At 32.7% G+C, this 21,923-nt stretch overlaps 1 protein-coding gene across 1 annotated transcript in view; it reads left to right on the top strand.

Moving 5' to 3' along the window:
* Nucleotides 1-20,994, top strand: part of LOC127731984 (prolyl endopeptidase-like) — a 37,478-nt gene extending 16,484 nt beyond the window's left edge. The window contains exons 9-19 of the mRNA XM_052240976.1: nt 3,185-3,289; nt 4,005-4,109; nt 5,698-5,778; nt 8,254-8,367; nt 8,960-9,108; nt 9,813-9,929; nt 11,649-11,744; nt 15,924-16,025; nt 16,928-17,084; nt 20,004-20,072; nt 20,843-20,994. Coding sequence (XP_052096936.1) covers nt 3,185-3,289; nt 4,005-4,109; nt 5,698-5,778; nt 8,254-8,367; nt 8,960-9,108; nt 9,813-9,929; nt 11,649-11,744; nt 15,924-16,025; nt 16,928-17,084; nt 20,004-20,072; nt 20,843-20,908 — 1,161 coding nt within the window. The 3' untranslated portion in view covers nt 20,909-20,994. The remainder of the gene's footprint in view (nt 1-3,184; nt 3,290-4,004; nt 4,110-5,697; nt 5,779-8,253; nt 8,368-8,959; nt 9,109-9,812; nt 9,930-11,648; nt 11,745-15,923; nt 16,026-16,927; nt 17,085-20,003; nt 20,073-20,842) is intronic.
* The last annotated feature ends 929 nt before the right edge of the window (nt 20,995-21,923 follow it).

Below are 21,923 nucleotides of genomic sequence, written 5' to 3' on the forward strand. Positions count from 1 at the left end.
CCATGCCTTTATTGTCGTAATATTTTGATGAAAATACTGTAATTCTACCTGTCTTTATGTTTCTGACAAGTTTATGACCCTCAGCTAATTAACATAAATAGAAGGTGTTATAAGTTGTGATTACAGATAATCCGCTTATGCCATTGGATGGGTCACTAATCTAATTAATTAAACATCATAATTGACCATTATAATTATTTTTCCAAGTAAAATCGGTCAGTCGGCATTTCAATTTCAATATTTCTAAAAAGACCACAATTTGCAGTTCATTTATCATGTTTATCCATAGATGTTTTTGTAGTTTCGTCAATTGAACAAAATTGTTTTTCCCTGGAGGGTTCGCATTTTAATTTCAAAATTTCTCACACGATCACTTATTGCAGCTCGGATGACATTGTTTCGTCATTTGAACGTATTTTCGTCACATTTTATATAACTTTTCATTAAAATCTTTCGACAATTTCGATTAAAAAGAATAAAACATAATTCAAAACGTTCAAAAATATTTTCAAGATTCAAACATGTGCTTTCTTTATCATGTACCGCGCATGCATGAACGTAATTTTATATGACCACAAAAAAATTTTGCGGTCGTATATTGGTATGACGTTGGCGTCGTCGTCGTCGTCGTCATCGTCCGGCGTCGTCCGAAGACACATTGGTTTTCGCACTCTAACTTTAGTTTAAGTGAATGGATCTCTATGAAATTTTACCATAAGGTTCAATACCACAAAAGGAAGGTTGGGATTGATTTTGGGGGTTATGGTACCAACAGTTAAGGAATTAGGGGCCAAAAAGGGGCCAAAAATAAGCATTTTTGTAACTTCCAGACATAACTTGTGTGTTAGTGTATGGATCTCTCTGACATTGTACCACAAGGTTCCATATCACACAGGGAATGCTGGGATTGATTTTGGGGGTAATTGCCTCAAAATATTAGGAATAAGGGGCCAAAAAAGGGGCAAAAACAAGCATTTTTCTAGTTTCCAGACAATAACTTGTGTCCAAGTGTATGGATCTCTCTGAAATTGTACTGCAAGGTACCATACCACAAAGGGAAGGCTGGGATTGAGTTTGGGGGTGATGAGTCATAAGGGGGTTCAAAAAATTTGGGGGGGGATTTTTTTTTCTTTCCTTTTTTCTTTCTTGTAAAATTTTCCATTTTAACTTGGTTATTTCTGATTTATATTTAAAAGCAAATAATAATGATATGGTAGGAGATACACACCAAACAGGATGTGTAAATTATTATATAATAAGTATTGTGCAATAGCAAGAAATTTTCAATTGCACAGTATTGTACAATAGCAAGAAATCTTCAATTGCACAGTATTGCGCAATAGCAAGAAATCTTCAATTGCACATTAGCAAGAAATATTCAATAGCACAATATTGCGCAATAGCAAGAAATTGTCAATTGTACAGTATTGTGCAAAAGAAGATACTTCCTTTAAATTGCTTATTTCTTGACCAATTTCAGTGGGGTTTTATTCTTGAGTTCTTGGGGTTCTTTAACATGCTGAATCTAACCGTGTATTAAGTTTTTGGATTTTGGGCCCCGTTTTTAAATTGGTCCACATTGAGGTCCAAAGGGTCCAAAATTAAACTTTGTTTGATTTCATCTAAAATTGAATTATTGGGGTTCTTTGATATGCCGAATATAACCGTGTATTTAGATTCTTAATTTTAGGTTCCGTTTTCAAATTGGTCTACATTAAGGTCCAAAGGGTCCAAAATTAAACTTAGTTTGATTTAAAAAAAAATTGAATTCTTAGGGTTCTTTGATATGCCGAATCTAAACATGTATTTAGATTTTTGATTATGGGCCCAGTTTTCAAGTTGGTCCAAATCGGGGTCCAAAATTAAACTTTGTTTGATTTCAACAAAAATTGAATATATGGGGTTCTTTGATATGCTGAATCTAACCATGTATTTAGATTTTTGATTTTTGGGCCCCGTTATCAACTTTGTCCACATTGAGGTCAAAAGGGTCCAAAATTAAACTTTGTTTGATTTCACCAAAAATTGAATTCTTGGGGTTCTTTGATATGCTGAATCTAACCATGTATTTAGATTTTGGATATTGGACCATAATAGGTGAATGTCCAATTTAAAATTTTTAAGTTCTTAGACCACATTCATTCTGTGTCAGAAACCTATGCTGTGTCAAATATTTAATCACAATCCAAATTCAGAGCTGTATCAAGTTTGAATGTTGTGTCCATACTTGCCCCAACTGTTCAGGGTTCGACCTCTGCGGTCGTATCAAGCTGCGCCCTGCGGAGCATTTTATTATAAATTTAATAGACATAAAAACGTAAAATAGGAAATCATTTAGTATCAAATTAAACCAGAGAGACAAATATATTTCTACTGAGCAACCTAATTTTAAAAAATGATAATTTCCTGCCTTTTTGTTAAACACAAACCAATCCGTAGATGAATCCGGATTCATTCTAAATTTATTATCCACTTGTCACATCTTGTTTTCATTTCATTTAAAAATCGAATGTAAACATGATTTACTCTTGATAAATATTAAAATAGACAGTCATTTTAATCGTTCAAAGTTTATAAAAATGAATTCCAAATATCAACTTGTGATCAGGATGTCCTCTAAAAGTAACCGAAATTGTGAACTAAATTTGCGGATCCTCGTTCTTATCTTTTATTCAATCATCACACCAGTCAAATCATGCCATGACTGCATACATTTGTAGCATGCTTAAGGCCTTCAAAGATCCTGGTCATTGAAGGTCTTGGGCATACATGTATAGCTAGTAATATACGTCCTTGGTCCCTTACTGTTACCCAAAATAAGGCTGATTTTCATCTCGCGTAAAAGTGACTATAGCCCTCAAAACTCCTAGCTGAAATCCCTGCTGTTTACATAAGACAATGTTTGACATGCCCTTTTTGAATTGTCAATCAGCGTGCTAAAGTGCCCTTTTCATGATTGGCTCCCTGCCCTTTTGAAATCCTAGCTGGAACACTGTTGATCAATAGGCATATAATTGGGCAGGTAACAAAAACTTAAAAGCACCTTTCAAAATACAGAAAACCCAGTTTACTGTCAATTCAACAATTTTGACAGGAAAAATTTATTGCTGCAAAGTCAGCTTGATTGAAGTGGCAAATTGTTGTTTTGATGAATTATTAAATTGATTCGACTATTGTTATTCAGGAGAAATGGACAACCCTAGTTCCAGAGGATGAAAAAAGTGTGCTACAATGGGCCTCCTGTGTTAATACCAATAAACTTATACTGTGTTATCTGGAGGATGTTAAGGTAGGTCAGAGGTCGACCTTGACATGATAAAAGTGTGTTACAATGGGCCTCCTTTGTTAATACCAATAAACTTATACTGTGTTATCTGGAGGATATTAAGGTAGGTCAGAGGTCAACCTTGACATGATAAAAGTGTGTTACAATGGGCCTCCTGTGTTAATACCAATAAACTTATACTGTGTTATCTGGAGGATGTTAAGGTAGGCCAGAGGTCTTCCTTGACATGATAAAAGTGTGTTACAATGGGCCTCGTGTGTTAATACTAATAAACTAATACTGTGTTATCTGGAGGATGTTAAGGTAGGTCAGAGGTCGTCCTTGACATGATAAAAGTGTGTTACAATGGGCCTCCTGTGTTAATACCAGTAAACTTATACTGTGTTATCTGGAGGATGTTAAGATAGGTCAGAGGTCGACCTTGACATGATAAAAGTTACAATGGCTTCAAAATGAAGATGTGGATGGGTTAGACCATTTTAATGTAGCCTGACTTCAATCTCAAAAATGTAGATTTGGATGGGTTAAACCAATTTAATGTAGCCTGACTTGGTAGTCTCAAAAATGTAGATGTGGATGGGTTAAAATGTGCACAAAACCCCCCTACCTATTTAGACATTGGTTTACTTTTATAAATTTTGAATTGGATGGAGAGTTGTCTCATTGGCACTTATACCACATCTTCTTATATCTATTATGTTGTGTGTTTTCTTTTCAGAACAGATTATACATTCATGATTTAGCCACAGGACAAAGAAATGCCACACTTCCATTAGATGTGGGAACAGTGGCCGGTTATTCAGGGAAGAAAAAGCAACATGAGGTAATATTAAGTATTAAAGCTAAGAAATACTTAGTATAGTGGATTCATTTATTTTCTAGGGTACCAGTTTTCATGGATTGCGAAAAACTTTACTTTTCATAGAAAAATTGTACTTCATTGAACATTTAAATTTTTGATTCACCTGTACCCACTAAAACCATGATAAATGGTATCCCACTAATAATAATGAATCCACAGTATTTTAAGTATTGAGTCATGATTATTTTTAAACAGTTGTAGAGCAGATTAGGAATGAAAATATTCTGTGAGGACATATTTACACTACTGGCAACATCGATTTTACTTTTGCACACTTCCATGGTTGGATGTGAACACCTGTAGATGACCTTTGTGCTGACCTTTTCCAATGCAAAAATATGCATTCTGTAGAGAAAGTATTTTAATAACAAATTAATAAAGGCATACTTATCTATCTAGAACAATAGGGAGATATCACAGTTGAAATAATTTAAAACAATCAATTGATATTAGTATATGAAAATTGAATAATTGCATAGAAATTAAGGAAGTCTGAATGCATGAAAAGGATAATTAAGATGTAAAAAACACCAGGTAATTATGATTTTTGTCTCGCCTTGACAGTGTCAAAAAGCGAGACATAAGTATGTTGTTTCAGGCGGCGGCAGCGTCAACAATGTATTAGTTTGTGATTAGGTCTAGTTCATGGTGAACCACTTGTGGTAGGTCAATGATATTTGGTATGCAGTTGTATTAGCATTGGCACATCTTATTACCATGGAGATTATTTGGCCCCACCCCCTCAGTCCAGGTCTATTGACTTTGAAACTTTGCTTAGTTTACATGTATTAGTTTGTGATTAGGTCAGTTTATGGGGAACCACTAGTGGTAGGTCAATGATATTTGGTATGCAGTTGTATAAGCATTGGCATATCTCATTTCCATGGAGATTATTTGACCCCGCCCCCTCATTCATGGTCTATTGACTTTGAAACTTTTGCTTAGTTTTCATGTATTAGTTTGTGATTAGGTCAGTTTAAGGGGAACCGTTAGTGGTAGGTCAATGATAATTGGTATGCAGTTTTATGAGCATTAGCACATCTCATTTCCATGGAGAAAATTTGGTCCCTACCCCTCAGTCATGGTCTATTGACTTTGAAACTTTTGCTTAGTTTACATGTATTAGTTTGTGATTTGTTCAGTTTAAGATGAACCACTAATGTTAAGTCAATGGTATTCGGTATACAAATGTATTGGCATTTGCAAGTTTCATTTCCATGGAGATTATATAACACTACCCCCTAATTATGGTTCATTGACTGAACCTTTTACATAGTTTATAAGTTAATGTTTGTGTTTAGGTTTGTTTAAAGGGAACGACTTATGAAAAGTCAATTGTATTTGGTTTGCAGTTGTATTAACATTGGCACATCTCATTTCCATGGAGATTGTTTAGCCCTGTACCTTCAGTCATGGTTCATTGACTTTGAATATTTGCATAACTTACATGTTAAAGTATTGCTATTTTAATTTCAACATTTGCATTATCAAAATAACAAATAGGCGAGACATATCTCTGTGTTAACAGTTTACTTTTTATTGATTTCAGATATTTTACCAATTTGTATCGTTCCTTACACCAGGTGTGATCTACCACTGTGATATAAGTACCAATACATATACACCGAAGGTAGGTAACTCTTGGTAGAGTATTATTTGTATTGTGTTAGAATACTGTTTACTGGGCATATACACCCATGGTAGGTAACTCTTGATTGAGTATCGTTCCTGACACCAGGTGTAATCTACTACTGTGATATAAGTACCAATACATATACACCCAAGGTAGGTAACTCTTGGTGGAGTATTGTTCCTGACACCAGGTGTAATCTACCACTGTGATATAAGTACCAATACATATACACCCAAGGTAGGTAACTCTTGGTGGAGTATTGTTCCTGACACCAGATGTGATCTACCACTGATATAAGTACCAATACATAAACACCCAAGGTAGGTAACTCTTGGTGGAGAATTGTTTGACATACTTAATTGTGTCGTTTTTATTCAAAGTTTTTATGCCCCCGCCTTAGCGGTGGGGGCATTAAGTTTTATCCTTGTCCGTCTGTACATACGTACATACGTACGTCCCAAAGTTGGTTTCCGTTCTCTAACTTGAGTTTGCCTAAACCAAATGTTATGAAACTTATTCAAAATGTTTATTTTCACAAAACACAGATCAAGTTTTAATTTTGGTGGCTTCACTTTAACTGTTCTAGAGTTATGCTCCTTTATAAATGTAAAAATTGCAAAATTTTTAGTTTCCGTTTCTTTAACTTAAGTTTGCCTCAACCAAATGTTATGAAACTTATTCAGAATGCTTATTACCACAAAATACAGATCAAGTTTAAATTTGGGTAGCGTCACTTTTACCGTTCTTCAGTTATGTCCCTTTATAACTATATGATATGCAAGCGGGGGCATCATCTGTATCCACATGTGGACACTATCTACATTTATATTTTTTATGCCCCCGCCATAGCGGAGAGGGCATTAAGTTTTACCCTTGTCCGTCTGTACGTACGTACGTACGTACATCCCGAAAGTGGTTTCCGTTCTCTAACTTAAGTTTGCCTCAACCAAATGTTATGAAACTTATACACAATGCTTATTACCACAAAACACAGATCAAGTTTGAATTTTGGTGGTGTCACTTTAACCGATCTAGAGTTGTGCCCCTTTATAAAAGGAAAAATTGCAAAATTTTTATTTTCTTCTAAATATCAAGTTTATATAATATATTTTTAAAATTGGAGTTATCTTCCTTTGACCATGATTATAGTTGAATCAACTACAATCATTGCTTTATACAATGCAATGTTTAATTTTGACTTCCAGTGATAAAACACAGATCAAGTTGAATTTGGGTAGTGTCACTTTAACCATTATTGAGTTATGCCCCTTTATAAATAAAAAGATTGCAAAATTTTTTAGTTTCCATTCTGTAACTGAAGTTTTCCCCAGCCAAACATTATGAAACCTATACACAATATTCATTACCACAAAACTCAGTAAGGATCAAGTACAATTTTTTTGTTTCAGTTCTCTAACTTGAGTTTGCCTCAACCAAATGTTATGAAACTTATACACAATGCTTATTACTACATAATACAGATTAAGTACGAAATTAGGTGGCAACACTTTTACCATTCTTGAGTTATGTCCCTTTATAAACATAAAAATTGCTGAATTTTTTAGTTTGTCTCAACCAAATGTTGTAAAACATATACACAACCGTTCTAGAGTTATGCGTGTTTACAAATAGAAAAATTGCTGAAATTTTAGTTTCTGTTCTCTACTTAAGTTAGCCTCAACCAAATGTTATGAGACTTACACACAATGCTTATTACCACAAAACTCAGATCAAGTTCAAATTTGGGTAGCGTCACTTTTACCGTTCTTCAGTTATGTCCCTTTATAACTATATGATATGCAAGCGGGGGCATCATCTGTGTCCACATGTGGACACTATCCACATTTATTTTTTTTGTATTTGAAAAATTCTGATAAAAGTTTTGACATTTTACTATGTTTGACAATTTGTATTAAAGGTTTTTATTTTTAAATAGTTTATATATTTGTATATATAGTGTCTCATAAGCCTATTAAGGCTGGATATTTGTCTTATTTTATTATTGTGCAATGTATATTATTTAATCTGTATATAACTTTGTAGACAAGTATGTGACACTTTAATAGAATAAATTATTATTATTATTTGTAAACAATTTTGAATTTTTTTTTTTAGAAAATACATCACATCATTCAAAAAATACATCAGAAGAATGGTTCTGCTTAATCTTTAATTGGTCATTTCATTTTGATTTGACGTATGTTTTATAAATATCAAATAATATATATATTATTATGCCCCCTAATCATATAAAACATGTTCTCGTTTGAATTGTTTGTACATTTGTCATTCCATGGCCTTTAATAGCTGACTAAGCAGTATGGGGTTTGCTCATTGTCAAAGTTTTAACAGTGCTCTGTACTTGTTAATTTCTATCTCTTTTTGTCTCTGGCGAAGCGTTGTCTCATTGGCAATTGTACCACATCTTCTTATTTTTATATATGCATTATAACTGAATTTTCTACTTTTTAGGTCTTTCGAGAAATAAAGATCAAGAATTTTGATCTGAGCCAGTTCGAGACCAAACAAGTATTTTATCCTAGTAAAGATGGCACTAAGATACCAATGTTTATTGTGCTTAAAAAGGTTTGTGTCAGATTTTCTTATTTGTTTGTTTAAGTGTTTTTAACTCGAACAACATTGTTAATCCAATCATTATGACAATTTATTTTCAATTGGGAACTTTTCCTGGATAAACCAACAATATGTGGGCTGCGTCGGTTAGAAATCAACCTTATGCAAATGAATATCAATACATCTGTTGACCTATTTCGGGTTGAGAAATCTATACAGAAAGTCTGTAACTGTTTTGAAATTTAGTTGTTATAAGAACCCTACAAAACAGACCAAATTTCATCCTTTATTTAGTATTTGAATGTTCCAAAATCAATCAAAGTCTTATACATGTGCATAAAGTTGTTTTGTATCCAATGCAGCTCATGTATTGTTTTATCAAGAATTTAAAAGGTAGGTGTAATACTGTGGATTTCTTTATTTTCGTGGGTACCAATTTTTTTGTTGATTGAAGAAAAATTTCCTAAGTACTTTTATTATTATTATGTTAAATTTGACTGTAAGAAAAATTAATACTTAGTTGAATATTTATAAGTAATATTAGTGGGAAGTCCTATTGACATTCTTAAAGACCGTAAGCTTCAAAAGTTTGAATACATTGTAGGGTGTCAAATTAGATGGTAACAATCCTGTCATGTTGTATGGGTATGGAGGATTTAATATAGCTATCACTCCAAGCTTCTCTGTCTCACGATTGGTCTATCTTCAACACCTGGGAGGAGTCTATGCTGTTGCCAATATCAGAGGAGGAGGGTATGTATATCTATCAATCAAAGGTTCTCTATCTCACAATTGGTTGACCTTTAACACCTGGATGTAGTCTATGATGTTGCCAATATCAGAGAATAGGATATGTACATCTTGTTAATTAAAACTTTTCTATTTTCTGATTACGTCAACACCTGGGTGGATTTATTGCTGTTGTCCGTATCAGGGGAGAGGATTGTACATATTTTTATCCACGATTTTCTTTCACCCGATTGGTCGATTGGATAAACCTTTGCTTTCTTACTTAATTAGACTTGGGAAAGAGGAGGGATGTTAGGCAACAAACAGAATGCTTTTATTGTTTTATTTTATTCTGTAGGGAATATGGTGAGACTTGGCATAAAGAATGGATGTTAGCCAACAAACAGAATGTGTTTATGTTTATTTTATTCTGTAAAAGATATGGTCGGGAGGGATTTTGGCCAACAAACAGAATATTTTTATTGTTTTATTTTATTCTGTAGAGAATATGGTGAGACTTGGCATAAAGGTGGGATGTTAGCCAACAAACAGAATACTTTTATTGTTTTATTTTATTCTGTAGGGAATATGGTGAGACTTGGCATAAAGAATGGATGTTTGCCAACAAACAGAATGTGTTTATGTTTATTTTATTCTGTAAAAGATATGGTCGGGAGGGATTTTGGCCAACAAACAGAATATTTTTATTGTTTTATTTTATTCTGTAGAGAATATGGTGAGACTTGGCATAAAGGTGGGATGTTAGCCAACAAACAGAATGTTTTTAATGATTTCCAGGCGGCAGCTGAATATCTGATTAAATCTAATTACACTTGCGCTAAAAGGTTAGAAACTTATAGTACATGTAATTGAAAAGTGATTTTTAGCTCACCTGACCTGAAAGGTCAAGTGAGCTTTTCTCATCACTTTGCGTCCGTCGTCCTGCGTCCGTCGTCCGTCGTCCGTAAACTTTTACAAAAATCTTCTCCTCTGAAACTACTGGGCCAAATTTGACCAAACTTGGCCACAATCATCATTGGGGTATCTAGTTTAAAAAATGTGTCCGATGACCCCGCCAACCAACCAAGATGGCCGCCATGGCTAAAAATAGAACATAGGGGTAAAATGTAGATTTTGGCTTATATCTCTGAATATAAAGCATTTAGAGCAAATCTGACATGGGGTAAAATTGTTTATCAGGTCAAGATCTATCTGCCCTGAAATTTTCAGATGAATCGGACAACCCATTGTTGGGTTGCTGCCCCTGAATTGGTAATTTTAAGGAAATTTTGCCGTTTTTGGTTTTTATCTTGAATATTATTATAGATAGAGATAAACTGTAAACAGCAATAATGTTCAGCTAAGTATGATCTACAAATAAGTCAACTTGACCAAAATGGTCAGTTGACCCCTTAAGGAGTTATTGCCCTTTATAGTCAATTTTTAACCATTTTTCGTAAATTTTTGTAATCTTTTACAAAAATCTTCTCCTCTGAAACTACTAAGAAAAATTTAACCAAAATTGTCCACAATCATCATTAGGGTATCTAGTTTAAAAAATGTGTCCGATGACCCTGCCCGCAAACCAAGATGGCCGACATAGCAAAAAAATAATACATAGGGTAATATGCAGTTTTTGGCTCATATCTCTGAAACCAAAGCATTTAGAGCAAATCTGATGGTATAAAATTGTTCATTAGGTCAAGATCTATCTGCCCTGAAATTTTCAGACCAATCAGGCAACATGTTGTTGGGTTGCTGCCCCTGAATTGGTAATTTTAAGAAAATTTTGCAGCTTTTGGTTATTATCTTGAATATTATAATAGATAAAGATAAACTGTAAACAGCAATAATGTACAGCAAAGTTAGATCTACAAATAAGTCAACATGACCACAATTGTCAATTGACCCCTTAAGGAGTTATTGCCCTTTATAGTCAATTTTTTACAATTTTCATAAATTTTGTAAATTTTTGTAAATTTTTACAAAATATTTTCCACTGTAACTACTGGGCCAAGTTCATTATAGATAGAGATAATAGTAAGGAGCAAGAATGTTCAGTAAAGTAAGATCTACAAACACATCACCATCACCAAAACACAATTTTGTCATGAATCCATCTGTGTCCATTGTTTAATATGCACATAGACCAAGGTGAGCGACACAGGCTCTTTAGAGCCTCTAGTTAATAAAATCAGTATATATTAAATAAAAAAAGAAAGAAAAGATAGTAGTAAAATTAATATACTGGTAATAGTATTCTAGTTTTCTCATTTTTAATTTACAAGAATACAATAACAGGAATTGTTAAAATTATGGAACGATTTTACACCAGATCTACCCTAACACCAAACAAACTTCTCTGAAAAAAATAGACTTGCAAAAACTAACAAACAAGATGTACAATTGGTCCAAGAAAATGGCCCAATTGTCAGATTTATATAATAAGTTGGTCATGTCACCCGTTTATATCTGAAGGGAATACTGATGAAGGTAACTTTCATTTCAATTATCATTGTTGATTTTCTGGTGTCTGACATTGAATGATTGAGTGTCTTTTGTAGAATAACAATCAATGGTGGATCAAATGGAGGCTTACTTGTGGCTGCCTGTGCCAATCAGAGACCAGATCTGTTTGGTTGTGTTATAAATCAAGTTGGGTAAGTCACTGTCACTGTGCAACTGTTAGCTATATTTTTTATTCTTCCTGGTTAATTTCATGTAGATTTGACATTGCTTGTTACAAAGGATTGATATTGTATGTAGATGCACAACAGAGGTGGAAGATACCAAAGGCATATTTAAACTGATAGGTTGATGACAAACTGACAGAAACATGTCAAAAAACGAAAAAAGAACCAAAGACAAACAACAGTATACAATACACAACATTATATAAATAACACATAGTTGAGAGGGTGATAGAGCAGATTGTTACCCCGAGAAAACATTGTCAACTGTCTTTTCGAGGGGTAACAATCTGCTCTATCACCCTCTCAGATATGTGTTATTTAATTTATTATACTGAATGTTCTGTTATTACTGTCGATTAAATTTCAAATTCAAAGTAATAACTATGACGTCTTGTACATAACAACCATCCGTATTTAATAAAGCGCACACTTGATCAAGCGTCTCCATGAAGGGTAATAGAGTATTTACCATAGAATAGAGTAAATTAACACCCTCATATAAGCCAATCAAAATATTGCATTTTTACGTGAAGTATAATAAAGAAAACTATTATAAGACATAGCAACATGAACCTCACCAAAAAAACCAGCTCTGGAAGGGTAAGCAGATCTTGCTCCACATGTGGCACTGGTCATGTTGTTCCACATGTGGCACTGGTCATGTTGCTCCACCTGTGGCACCGGTCATGTTGCTCCTCACGTGGCACTGGTCATGTTGCTCCACACGTAGCACTGGTCATGTTGCTCCTCACGTGGCACCGGTCATGTTGCTCCTCACGTGGCACTGGTCATGTTGCTCCACACGTGGCACTGGTCATGTTGCTCCACATGTGTCACTGGTCATGTTGCTCCACACATGGCACTGGTCATGTTGCTTCACATGTGTCACTGGTCATGTTGCTCCACATGTGTCACTGGTCATGTTGCTCCACATGTGGCACTGGTCATGTTGCTCCACCTGTGGCACCGGTCATGTTGCTCCTCACGTGGCACTAGTCATGTTGCTCCACACGTAGCACTGGTCATGTTGCTCCTCACGTGGCACCGGTCATGTTGCTCCACATGTGGCACTGGTCATGTTGCTCCACATGTGTCACTGGTCATGTTGCTCCACACATGGCACTGGTCATGTTGCTTCACATGTGTCACTGGTCATGTTGCTCCACATGTGTCACTGGTCATGTTGCTCCACATGTGGCACTGGTCATGTTGCTCTACATGTGGCACTGGTCATGTTGCTCCACATGTGGCACTGGTCATGTTGCTCCACCTGTGGCACTGGTCATGTTGCTCCACATGTGTCACTGGTCATGTTGCTCCACATGTGTCACTGGTCATGTTGCTCCACATGTGTCACTGGTCATGTTGCTCCACACGTGGCACTGGTCATGTTGTAAGTATAAACCTGTTGATAATGATATAGATCATCAAACATTTGTGGGTTTTTAAGAGAAGATTTGGTTCTTTGCTGCCTTAAACAATGTACATGTGGTGTAAGATAGAATATACTGCCCTGCTTATGAGGCCGCAATTAAAAATATCTTTGTTTCCCCTTACCCTACCCACCATTTTGGAAGTGGGTAGGTAGGTCAGCTTTTTTTTTTTTTTTTTTTTAGAGAAAATCCCTGAAATATATCTAACACACAGGAAAACACAGAAAAACAACAAATTGAACTTTATTGATACTAAAACAACATACTGTATAACGTATTATGCATGACTAGAAGACCTTACAATTTCAGACTAGAAAATGTTTGTAAATATATAAGTCTTTGTGACTTAGAGTAGACTACATATAAATTGAGACACGGTTCTATATTTTTCTTATAGTTTTATTAATTCAATTGAAAATATAAAACCCCAACGAGACTGCTACCTAGTAACATTCGATGCAAAAAATATATACACTTGTTTTTCATTTAAGGAAATACTAGAAGCCACAAACCGTGATCCAAGCGAGTATGGCTATGCCTATTAAGGCTTATTCTAGAAAACTATGAATTTATTTTTAACAATAAACTTTACCATGAAACCTTGGGCGTGCCTATGTGCGGATCAGCATTCGCTGAGTTAGCAGACCTTACAATGTTTGTTAATTCTTGAACACATTTTACAACGCTTTCAACACAGAGATACAAAATGATAATGATAGTTGAAGTTCACCTACGAATTTTCCTGTAATGAAACAATATTCTTAGACACTGTCATAATTATACAAAGGAGAAAGATTCTTTAACGAAGGCATAGTATGATACAAGACATTAAAACCAATATCAAACCAACTGAAACATATCAATATCTGCACAGACACAGCTCACACCCAAAAAGTGTTTTCATTGAAAGGATTTATCAAGGGTGAAGTATTGAGGTATCTCAGAAACACAAGCAGCAAAACTGATCTTAAAAAAACAGTAAGAAGCTCAAACGAGGATATCAAATATCTGAAATCAATGATTTTTTTTTATCAAACACAAAATACAGAAAGGGAAAACTTGCTAACACATCGCCCAGCGAAACGGGAGCAACCGCTAGTAATGTTAACAAAATTCAACCCATCTATACAGAAACTAAAAATATAATAATAAAACACTGGCATCTTATTTCACAAAACCCTGAATGTGTGACCATATTTAATCATCAGCCCATTAAAGCTTATAAAAGACATAAAAACTTACAAGAACTGTTATCAAAGCATTACCGGTATAGTCATCTCGACTTTTCACAACACAATATGATACTGAGCTCGAAAAAAAATCAACTACTATTTTATCCAAAGACAACTGGTGTATGGTCCAATATAACATACGAAATGAAACAAAATAGCATAAATAGCACACCAATATACAACTTATTGAGTCGACCACTGATGAAGGCGAACTCAGGGATTTACCAGAAACACCAGGCCTAACATTTAAGCTCAAGGGTGAGCTCAGATGCGCAATCGTAACTACTCGACCATTCTCGCTATGCATTTTGTTATTGGAGGCGTTGCTAGAATAGCAGAGTAGTTACGATTGCTCGGATGCATTTATTTAAAACATTATTCCATTCCAATTTCAGTATCCTTGCATACGTTGTTTACCCTTTGCTGCAAACACACAGGCGACAATGATTTCGCGGAATGTTGAAAATACGGACCATTCAAGGAAATGGAAAAAAAAAAAAACAACAACGTGATTTTCGAAAAAATTATTTCAGTCGGCGGATTTTTAGTGGGTCCGTCGGGTAAGGGGAAACAAACTTAATTTTAATTTTGGCCTGATAATCTTTTCTGTGGCTACAAATATAATTTAATGTTTAAATAATATTAATATAGGACAAAATACTATGACTATTTTAAAAACAATTGAAGTTTTTATTTGTTATTTAAAGAGTTATGGATATGTTGAAGTTCCACAAGTTTACTATTGGTAATGCATTGACAACATACTTTTGACTTGAACTTTTTATTCATTATTTATAGAGTTATAGATATGTTGAAGTTCCACAAGTTTGAACTTTTTATTTATTATTTATAGAGTTATGGATATGTTGAAGTTACACAAGTTTGAAACTTTTATTTATTATTTATAGAGTTATGAATATGTTGAAGTTACACAAGTTTGAAACTTTTATTTATTATTTATAGAGTTATGGATATGTTGAAGTTCCACAAGTTTGAACTTTTTATTTATTATTTATAGAGTTATGGATATAATAAAGTTCCACAAGTTTGAACTTTTTGTTTATTATTTCTAGAGTTATGGATATAATGAAGTTCCACAAGTTTGAACTTTTTATTTATTATTTCTAGAGTTATGGATATCATATGTTGAAGCTCCACAAGCATGACAAGTTTGAACTTTTAATTTATTATTTCTAGAGTTATGGATATCATATGTTGAAGTTCCACAAGTTTGAACGTTTTATTTATTATTTATAGAGTTATGGATATCATATGTTGAAGTTCCACAAGTTTGAACTTTTTATTTATTATTTCTAGAGTTATGGATATGCTGAAGTTCCACAAGTTTGAACTTTTTATTTATTATTTATAGAATTATTGATATGTTAAAGATCCACAAGTTTGAACTTTTTATTTATTATTTATAGAGTTATTGATATGTTGAAGTTCCACAAGTTTGAAGTTTTTTTTATTTTTTATAGAGTTATGGATATGTTGAAGTTCCACATGTTTACTATTGGTCATGCATGGACAACAGATTTTGGATGTGCTGATAAACCTGAGGAATTTAACTATCTTATAAAGTAAGAGAATAGTGAAATTTACAAATATTTTGCTTTATTTGAAATGTACAAAATTCTCTGTACTTTAGAAAAGGGAATACAGATACATGTATGTAGAAATTCTGTTACACCTTCGTATAAAAGTAATGGAATATGTACTACAATTTTATAGAACAACTCTAAATTTTATCTTTTACATCTTACTCTTTTTGGGGGAAAGAGTATCATATATTATACTCTCCTTAAACCTATAAAATAGCTGTCCATGAATTAGAATGTCATGATTGTACCTATTGTTTACATTTCACTTTAAATCTTTCAAGAAATTCATTGCTATCAATATTTTTATACAGGATGATTATAGAAGAATTGGTACTAACTATTAGTCTGCTTTTGTTCAAAATATTCACATTAATTTAACATAAAATATTTTATCATAATTTAAGAATGTTGTGTGTAAACGTAATTCACATGAAATAAACCTGAGAAAATTTGTAAATGCCAATCCAACAACAAAAAAACATATGAGACTTCATAAAAGAACGGTGAAAGATACCAAAGGGACATTCAAACTCATAAGTTGAAAATAAACTGAAAACGCCATGGCTAAAAAGGAAAGACAAACAGACAAACAATAGTACACAAAACACAATATAAAAAACTAAAGACTGAGCAACACGAACCCCACCAAAAACTGGGGGTGATCTCAGGTGCTCCGGAAGGGTAAGCAGATCCTGCTCCACATGGTGCACCTGTCACGAAGGCTGTGTAGAATTAGTGGATAAATTCAACAACTATTGTAATGATTTATCAGAATATTTTATCAAGATTCTACTTCTCAACAATATTCTGGTCAATTAGTAGTTAATGGATACGTCTTCTGTCTTATTGGAATCTGAAAGTATATTAAAATTTATTGACAGATATTCACCTCTGCATAATATAAAGGTACCAGAAGGAGCTTCACAGTACCCCGCAACACTACTGCTAACAGGGGACCATGATGATAGAGTTGTCCCCCTTCATTCATTGAAGTATATAGCTGAATTACAACATGTGATGTCTGGTTGTGAAAAACAGGTAATTATTGGGTGTACTACAAATTGGTGTTGACAAATCCACAATTGACAACAGTTAATGATGAAAGAAAGTAATGCACAGATGTATAAACATGTATATGACAGCACCAGATATGTACAACATGTTTTTATAAATATTTATATGCATGAATTATTGGATAAATGGTATATTTTTTGTGGATATGACATTTTAGTATATGAGGATGTATTTAGCGCATAAGCCATCCTACTATCATGACTATGTAGGAGTGTGTCTATATAGAATTGTGATTCATTCCTGTAGTAAGAAAGTATTTCAAGCAATATCTTAAAAAAGATGTGTATAGAACCAGGCCTGGTCAAACACCAGCAATGGCTAATTTTCAAAACAGCTGATTACAAAAACATGTCGTGTGTGTTTGATGTTATGGTTCATTGTGTAGAATATATTACTGATTGAATATAGTACTAATCATTGTGTAGAATATATTACTGATTGAATATAGTACTAATCATTGTGTGGTATATATTACTGATTGAATATAGTACTAATCATTGTGTAGAATATATTACTGATTGAATATAGTACTAATCATTGTGTAGTATATATTACTGATTGAATATAGTACTAGTCATTGTGTAGTATATATTACTGATTGAATATTACTGATTGAATATAGTACTAATCATTGTGTAGTATATATTACTGATTGAATATAGTACTAATCATTGTGTAGTATATATTACTGACTGAATATAGTACTAGTCATTGTGTGGAATATATTACTGATTGAATATAGTACTAATCATTGTGTAGAATATATTACCGATTGAATATAGTACTAATCATTGTGTGGAATATGTTACTGATTGAATATAGTACTAATCATTGTGTAGTATATATTACTGATTGAATATAGTACTAATCATTGTGTAGTATATATTACTGATTGAATATAGTACTAATCATTGTGTAGAATATATTACTGATTGAATATAGTACTAATCATTGTGTAGTATATATTACTGATTGAATATAGTACTAATCATTGTGTAGAATATATTACTGATTGAATATAGTATTAATCATTGTGTAGAATATATTACTGATTGAATATAGTACTAATCATTGTGTAGAATATATTACTGATTGAATATAGTATTAATCATTGTGTAGAATATATTACTGATTGAATATAGTACTAATCATTGTGTAGAATATATTACTGATTGAATATAGTACTAATCATTTATATTACTGATTGAATATAGTACTAATCATTGTGTGGAATATATTACTGATTGAATATAGTACTAATCATTGTGTAGTATATATTACTGATTGAATATAGTACTAATCATTGTGTAGAATATGTTACTGATTGAATATAGTACTAATCATTGTGTAGAATATATTACTGATTGAATATAGTACTAATCATTGTGTAGTATATATTACTGATTGAATATAGTACTAGTCATTGTGTAGTATATATTACTGATTGAATATAGTACTAATCATTGTGCAGTATATATTACTTGTGTAGTATATATTACTGATTGAATATAGTACTAATCATTGTGTAGAATATATTACTGATTGAATATAGTACTAATCATTGTGTAGAATATATTACTGATTGAATATAGTACTAATCATTGTGTAGAATATATTACTGATTGAATATAGTACTAATCATTGTGTAGTATATATTACTGATTGAATATGGTACTAGTCATTGTGTAGTATATATTACTGATTAAATATAGTACTAGTCATTGTGTAGAGAATATATTACTGATTGAATATAGTACTAATCATTGTGTAGTATATATTAGTGATTGAATATAGTACTAATCATTGTGTAGTATATATTACTGATTGAATATAGTACTAATCATTGTGTAGTATATATTACTGATTGAATATGGTACTAGTCATTGTGTAGTATATATTACTGATTGAATATAGTACTAGTCATTGTGTAGAATATATTACTGATTGAATATAGTACTAATCATTGTGTAGAATATATTACAGATTGTACTTATCATTGTGTAGAATATATTACTGATTGAATATAGTACTAATCATTGTGTAGAATATATTACTGATTGAATATAGTACTAATCATTGTGTAGAATATATTACTGATTGAATATAGTACTAATCATTGTGTGGAATATATTACTGATTGAATATAGTACTAATCATTGTGTAGTATATATTAGTGATTGAATATAGTACTAATCATTGTGTAGTATATATTACTGATTGAATATAGTACTAGTCATTGTGTAGTATATATTACTGATTGAATATGGTACTAGTCATTGTGTAGTATATATTACTAATCATTGTGTAGAATATATTACTGATTGAATATAGTACTAATCATTGTGTAGAATATATTACTGATTGAATATAGTACTAATCATTGTGTAGAATATATTACTGATTGAATATAGTACTAATCATTGTGTAGAATATATTACTGATTGAATATAGTACTAATCATTGTGTAGTATATATTACTGATTGAATATAGTACTAATCATTGTGTAGAATATATTACTGATTGAATATAGTACTAATCATTGTGTAGTATTAGTAGAAGGGTCGTTTAACATATATCTTACTCCAAAAGTGGATGTTGGCGACAGTTAAGACACAAAATAAAATTCTAAAAAGAAAGGAGCGGGACAGTTAAGACACAAAATAAAATTTTAAAAAGAAAGGAGCCTTTATAAATTAACATCTATCACAGAAGACTTTAAAAACAAAATCTGTAAACACTTCATTAAAGAATGGTTCCAGTTACAGAAGGCAGTAAGTCGGATAAAATTATTTTACCTGATGAAATGATAAACTTTAATATCAAACATTGATTGTAATTCTAACTCAATTACATCATAACTGAAATAATATATTTGTTTACAGACCAACCCATTAGTAATACGTGTGGATACAAAGTCTGGACATGGAGCTGGCAAACCTACTGCTAAAGTCGTAAATATTCTTCAATTTATGTGTTCAGTTTCTTGAATATACAAGAGTAATTCAGTTATAGGTTAATTCCATTCCATAGGTGTAATTAGGTGCTCATTATAAAAAGAAGATAGGGTATGATTGGCAATGAGACATCTCTCTTTCAGAGATCAAATGACATAGAAGTTAGCAACTATTGGTCAACGTAAAGGTCTTCAACAATGAGCTAAACCCATTTGCATAACAAGCTAAAAAGGCCCCGAAATGAAAAATGTAAAACATTTAAAACGAAAGACCTAAAAGCCTGAATTATGTATAAAACAATAAAAGGAAAAGAAATATGATGTACAGCAACAAATGATAACCACTGAATTATGTACAAAACAATAAAAGGAAAAGAAATATGATGTACAGCAACAAATGATAACCACTGAATTATGTACAAAACAATAAAAGGAAAAGAAATATGATGTACAGCAACAAATGATAACCACTGCATTACAGGCTCTTCACTTTGGATAGGCACATACAGAATGTGACAGGGGTCATCTGAACTTGACCTCATTTTCATGGTTTATTGATCACCATGAAGTCTTTGTGATACTCATTTTTATCTCAAAAGCTGTCAACATTATACATAATGCGAGACATTTCAGTGTGTGCAATCTTTTCCTCTTTGTTTTGACAATCATAATAAATTTATCAATAAGAAATATAAGAGGTTGGGAAATTATTATTCAGATTAATTGTTAAAGACATCTTATTAATAAGATATATATTTCTACTTTCAGATAGAAGAACTGACAGATGTGTATTGTTTTATATACCAGTATATCGGTCTACAATGGACAGATTGACTTATGTCTAAAATTTAATATGTCGTACACTTTTAAATTAAAAAAAAGTTATTTCTATTTGGAATGAATGTCTATACTCTGTTATAGCTGTGACGATTTTTCTTTGTTTATACACCTTATCGCTATTTGGAAATCTGTCCCACTTGACCCGAGAATCAGTCCCGCTTGAACTTTTGATGTCATACAACAATCACTTTTTCCATTGTGGCATCAGATATTTTCTATTATGACGTCAAAATTTTACAGGAACTTTTGTGATGTCCAGTAATGGCGGACAAATAGCGATAAGGTGAATTACTTTGGTATCTTCTTACTGACTGTGAATTCAGAAATTTTTGTGTACATTTATTATTCTGTCGGACAGTGGACAATATTTTGATTTCTGACTGTTGAACAGTGGACAATATTTTGATTTCTGACTGTTGAACAGTGGACAATATTTTGATTTCTGACTCGATCAGTGGACAATATTTTGATTTCTTACTGTTGAACAGTGGACAATATTTTGATTTCTTAAAATGCTACATACAGATAATGCTTTTTAAATTTAAAATTTGAGGTTCATTTTTGTGACAACTTTTCGGTTGCAATTTCAAAATAATAAAAGCAACACATAAATTATGAATTAACATTACCTTGATTGTTGATTGTTGGTGTTTTAATGCCACTTTTAAGCACCACTTTTGGGCTATTTCGTGGCGGTCAGTTTTTATTGGTGGAGGAAGCCGGAGTGCCCAGAGAAAACCACCGACCTTCGATAGGAAAACTGACAATCCTAGTCAATTAAGATTGGAGTAGAGTGTACCAACATTTCTTTGAAGGAATCCTCCAAAGGATCAATTTGTGATCATCAACAATGGTGTCAACCATAAGCACCATGATTCAATTGACTGTAATGAACTATCTGTTTTACAGATTATGGATATCTTCACATGTATCTAGTCACAATTCCAATAAGTTTGTCTGCCGTTTATGAAAATAAAAGGTTTTCCCATAATTTTTCGTATCCCGATTG

Source organism: Mytilus californianus, unplaced genomic scaffold, assembly GCF_021869535.1.
Source record: "Mytilus californianus isolate M0D057914Y unplaced genomic scaffold, xbMytCali1.0.p SCAF_21, whole genome shotgun sequence".
NCBI lineage: Eukaryota > Metazoa > Mollusca > Bivalvia > Mytilida > Mytilidae > Mytilus > Mytilus californianus.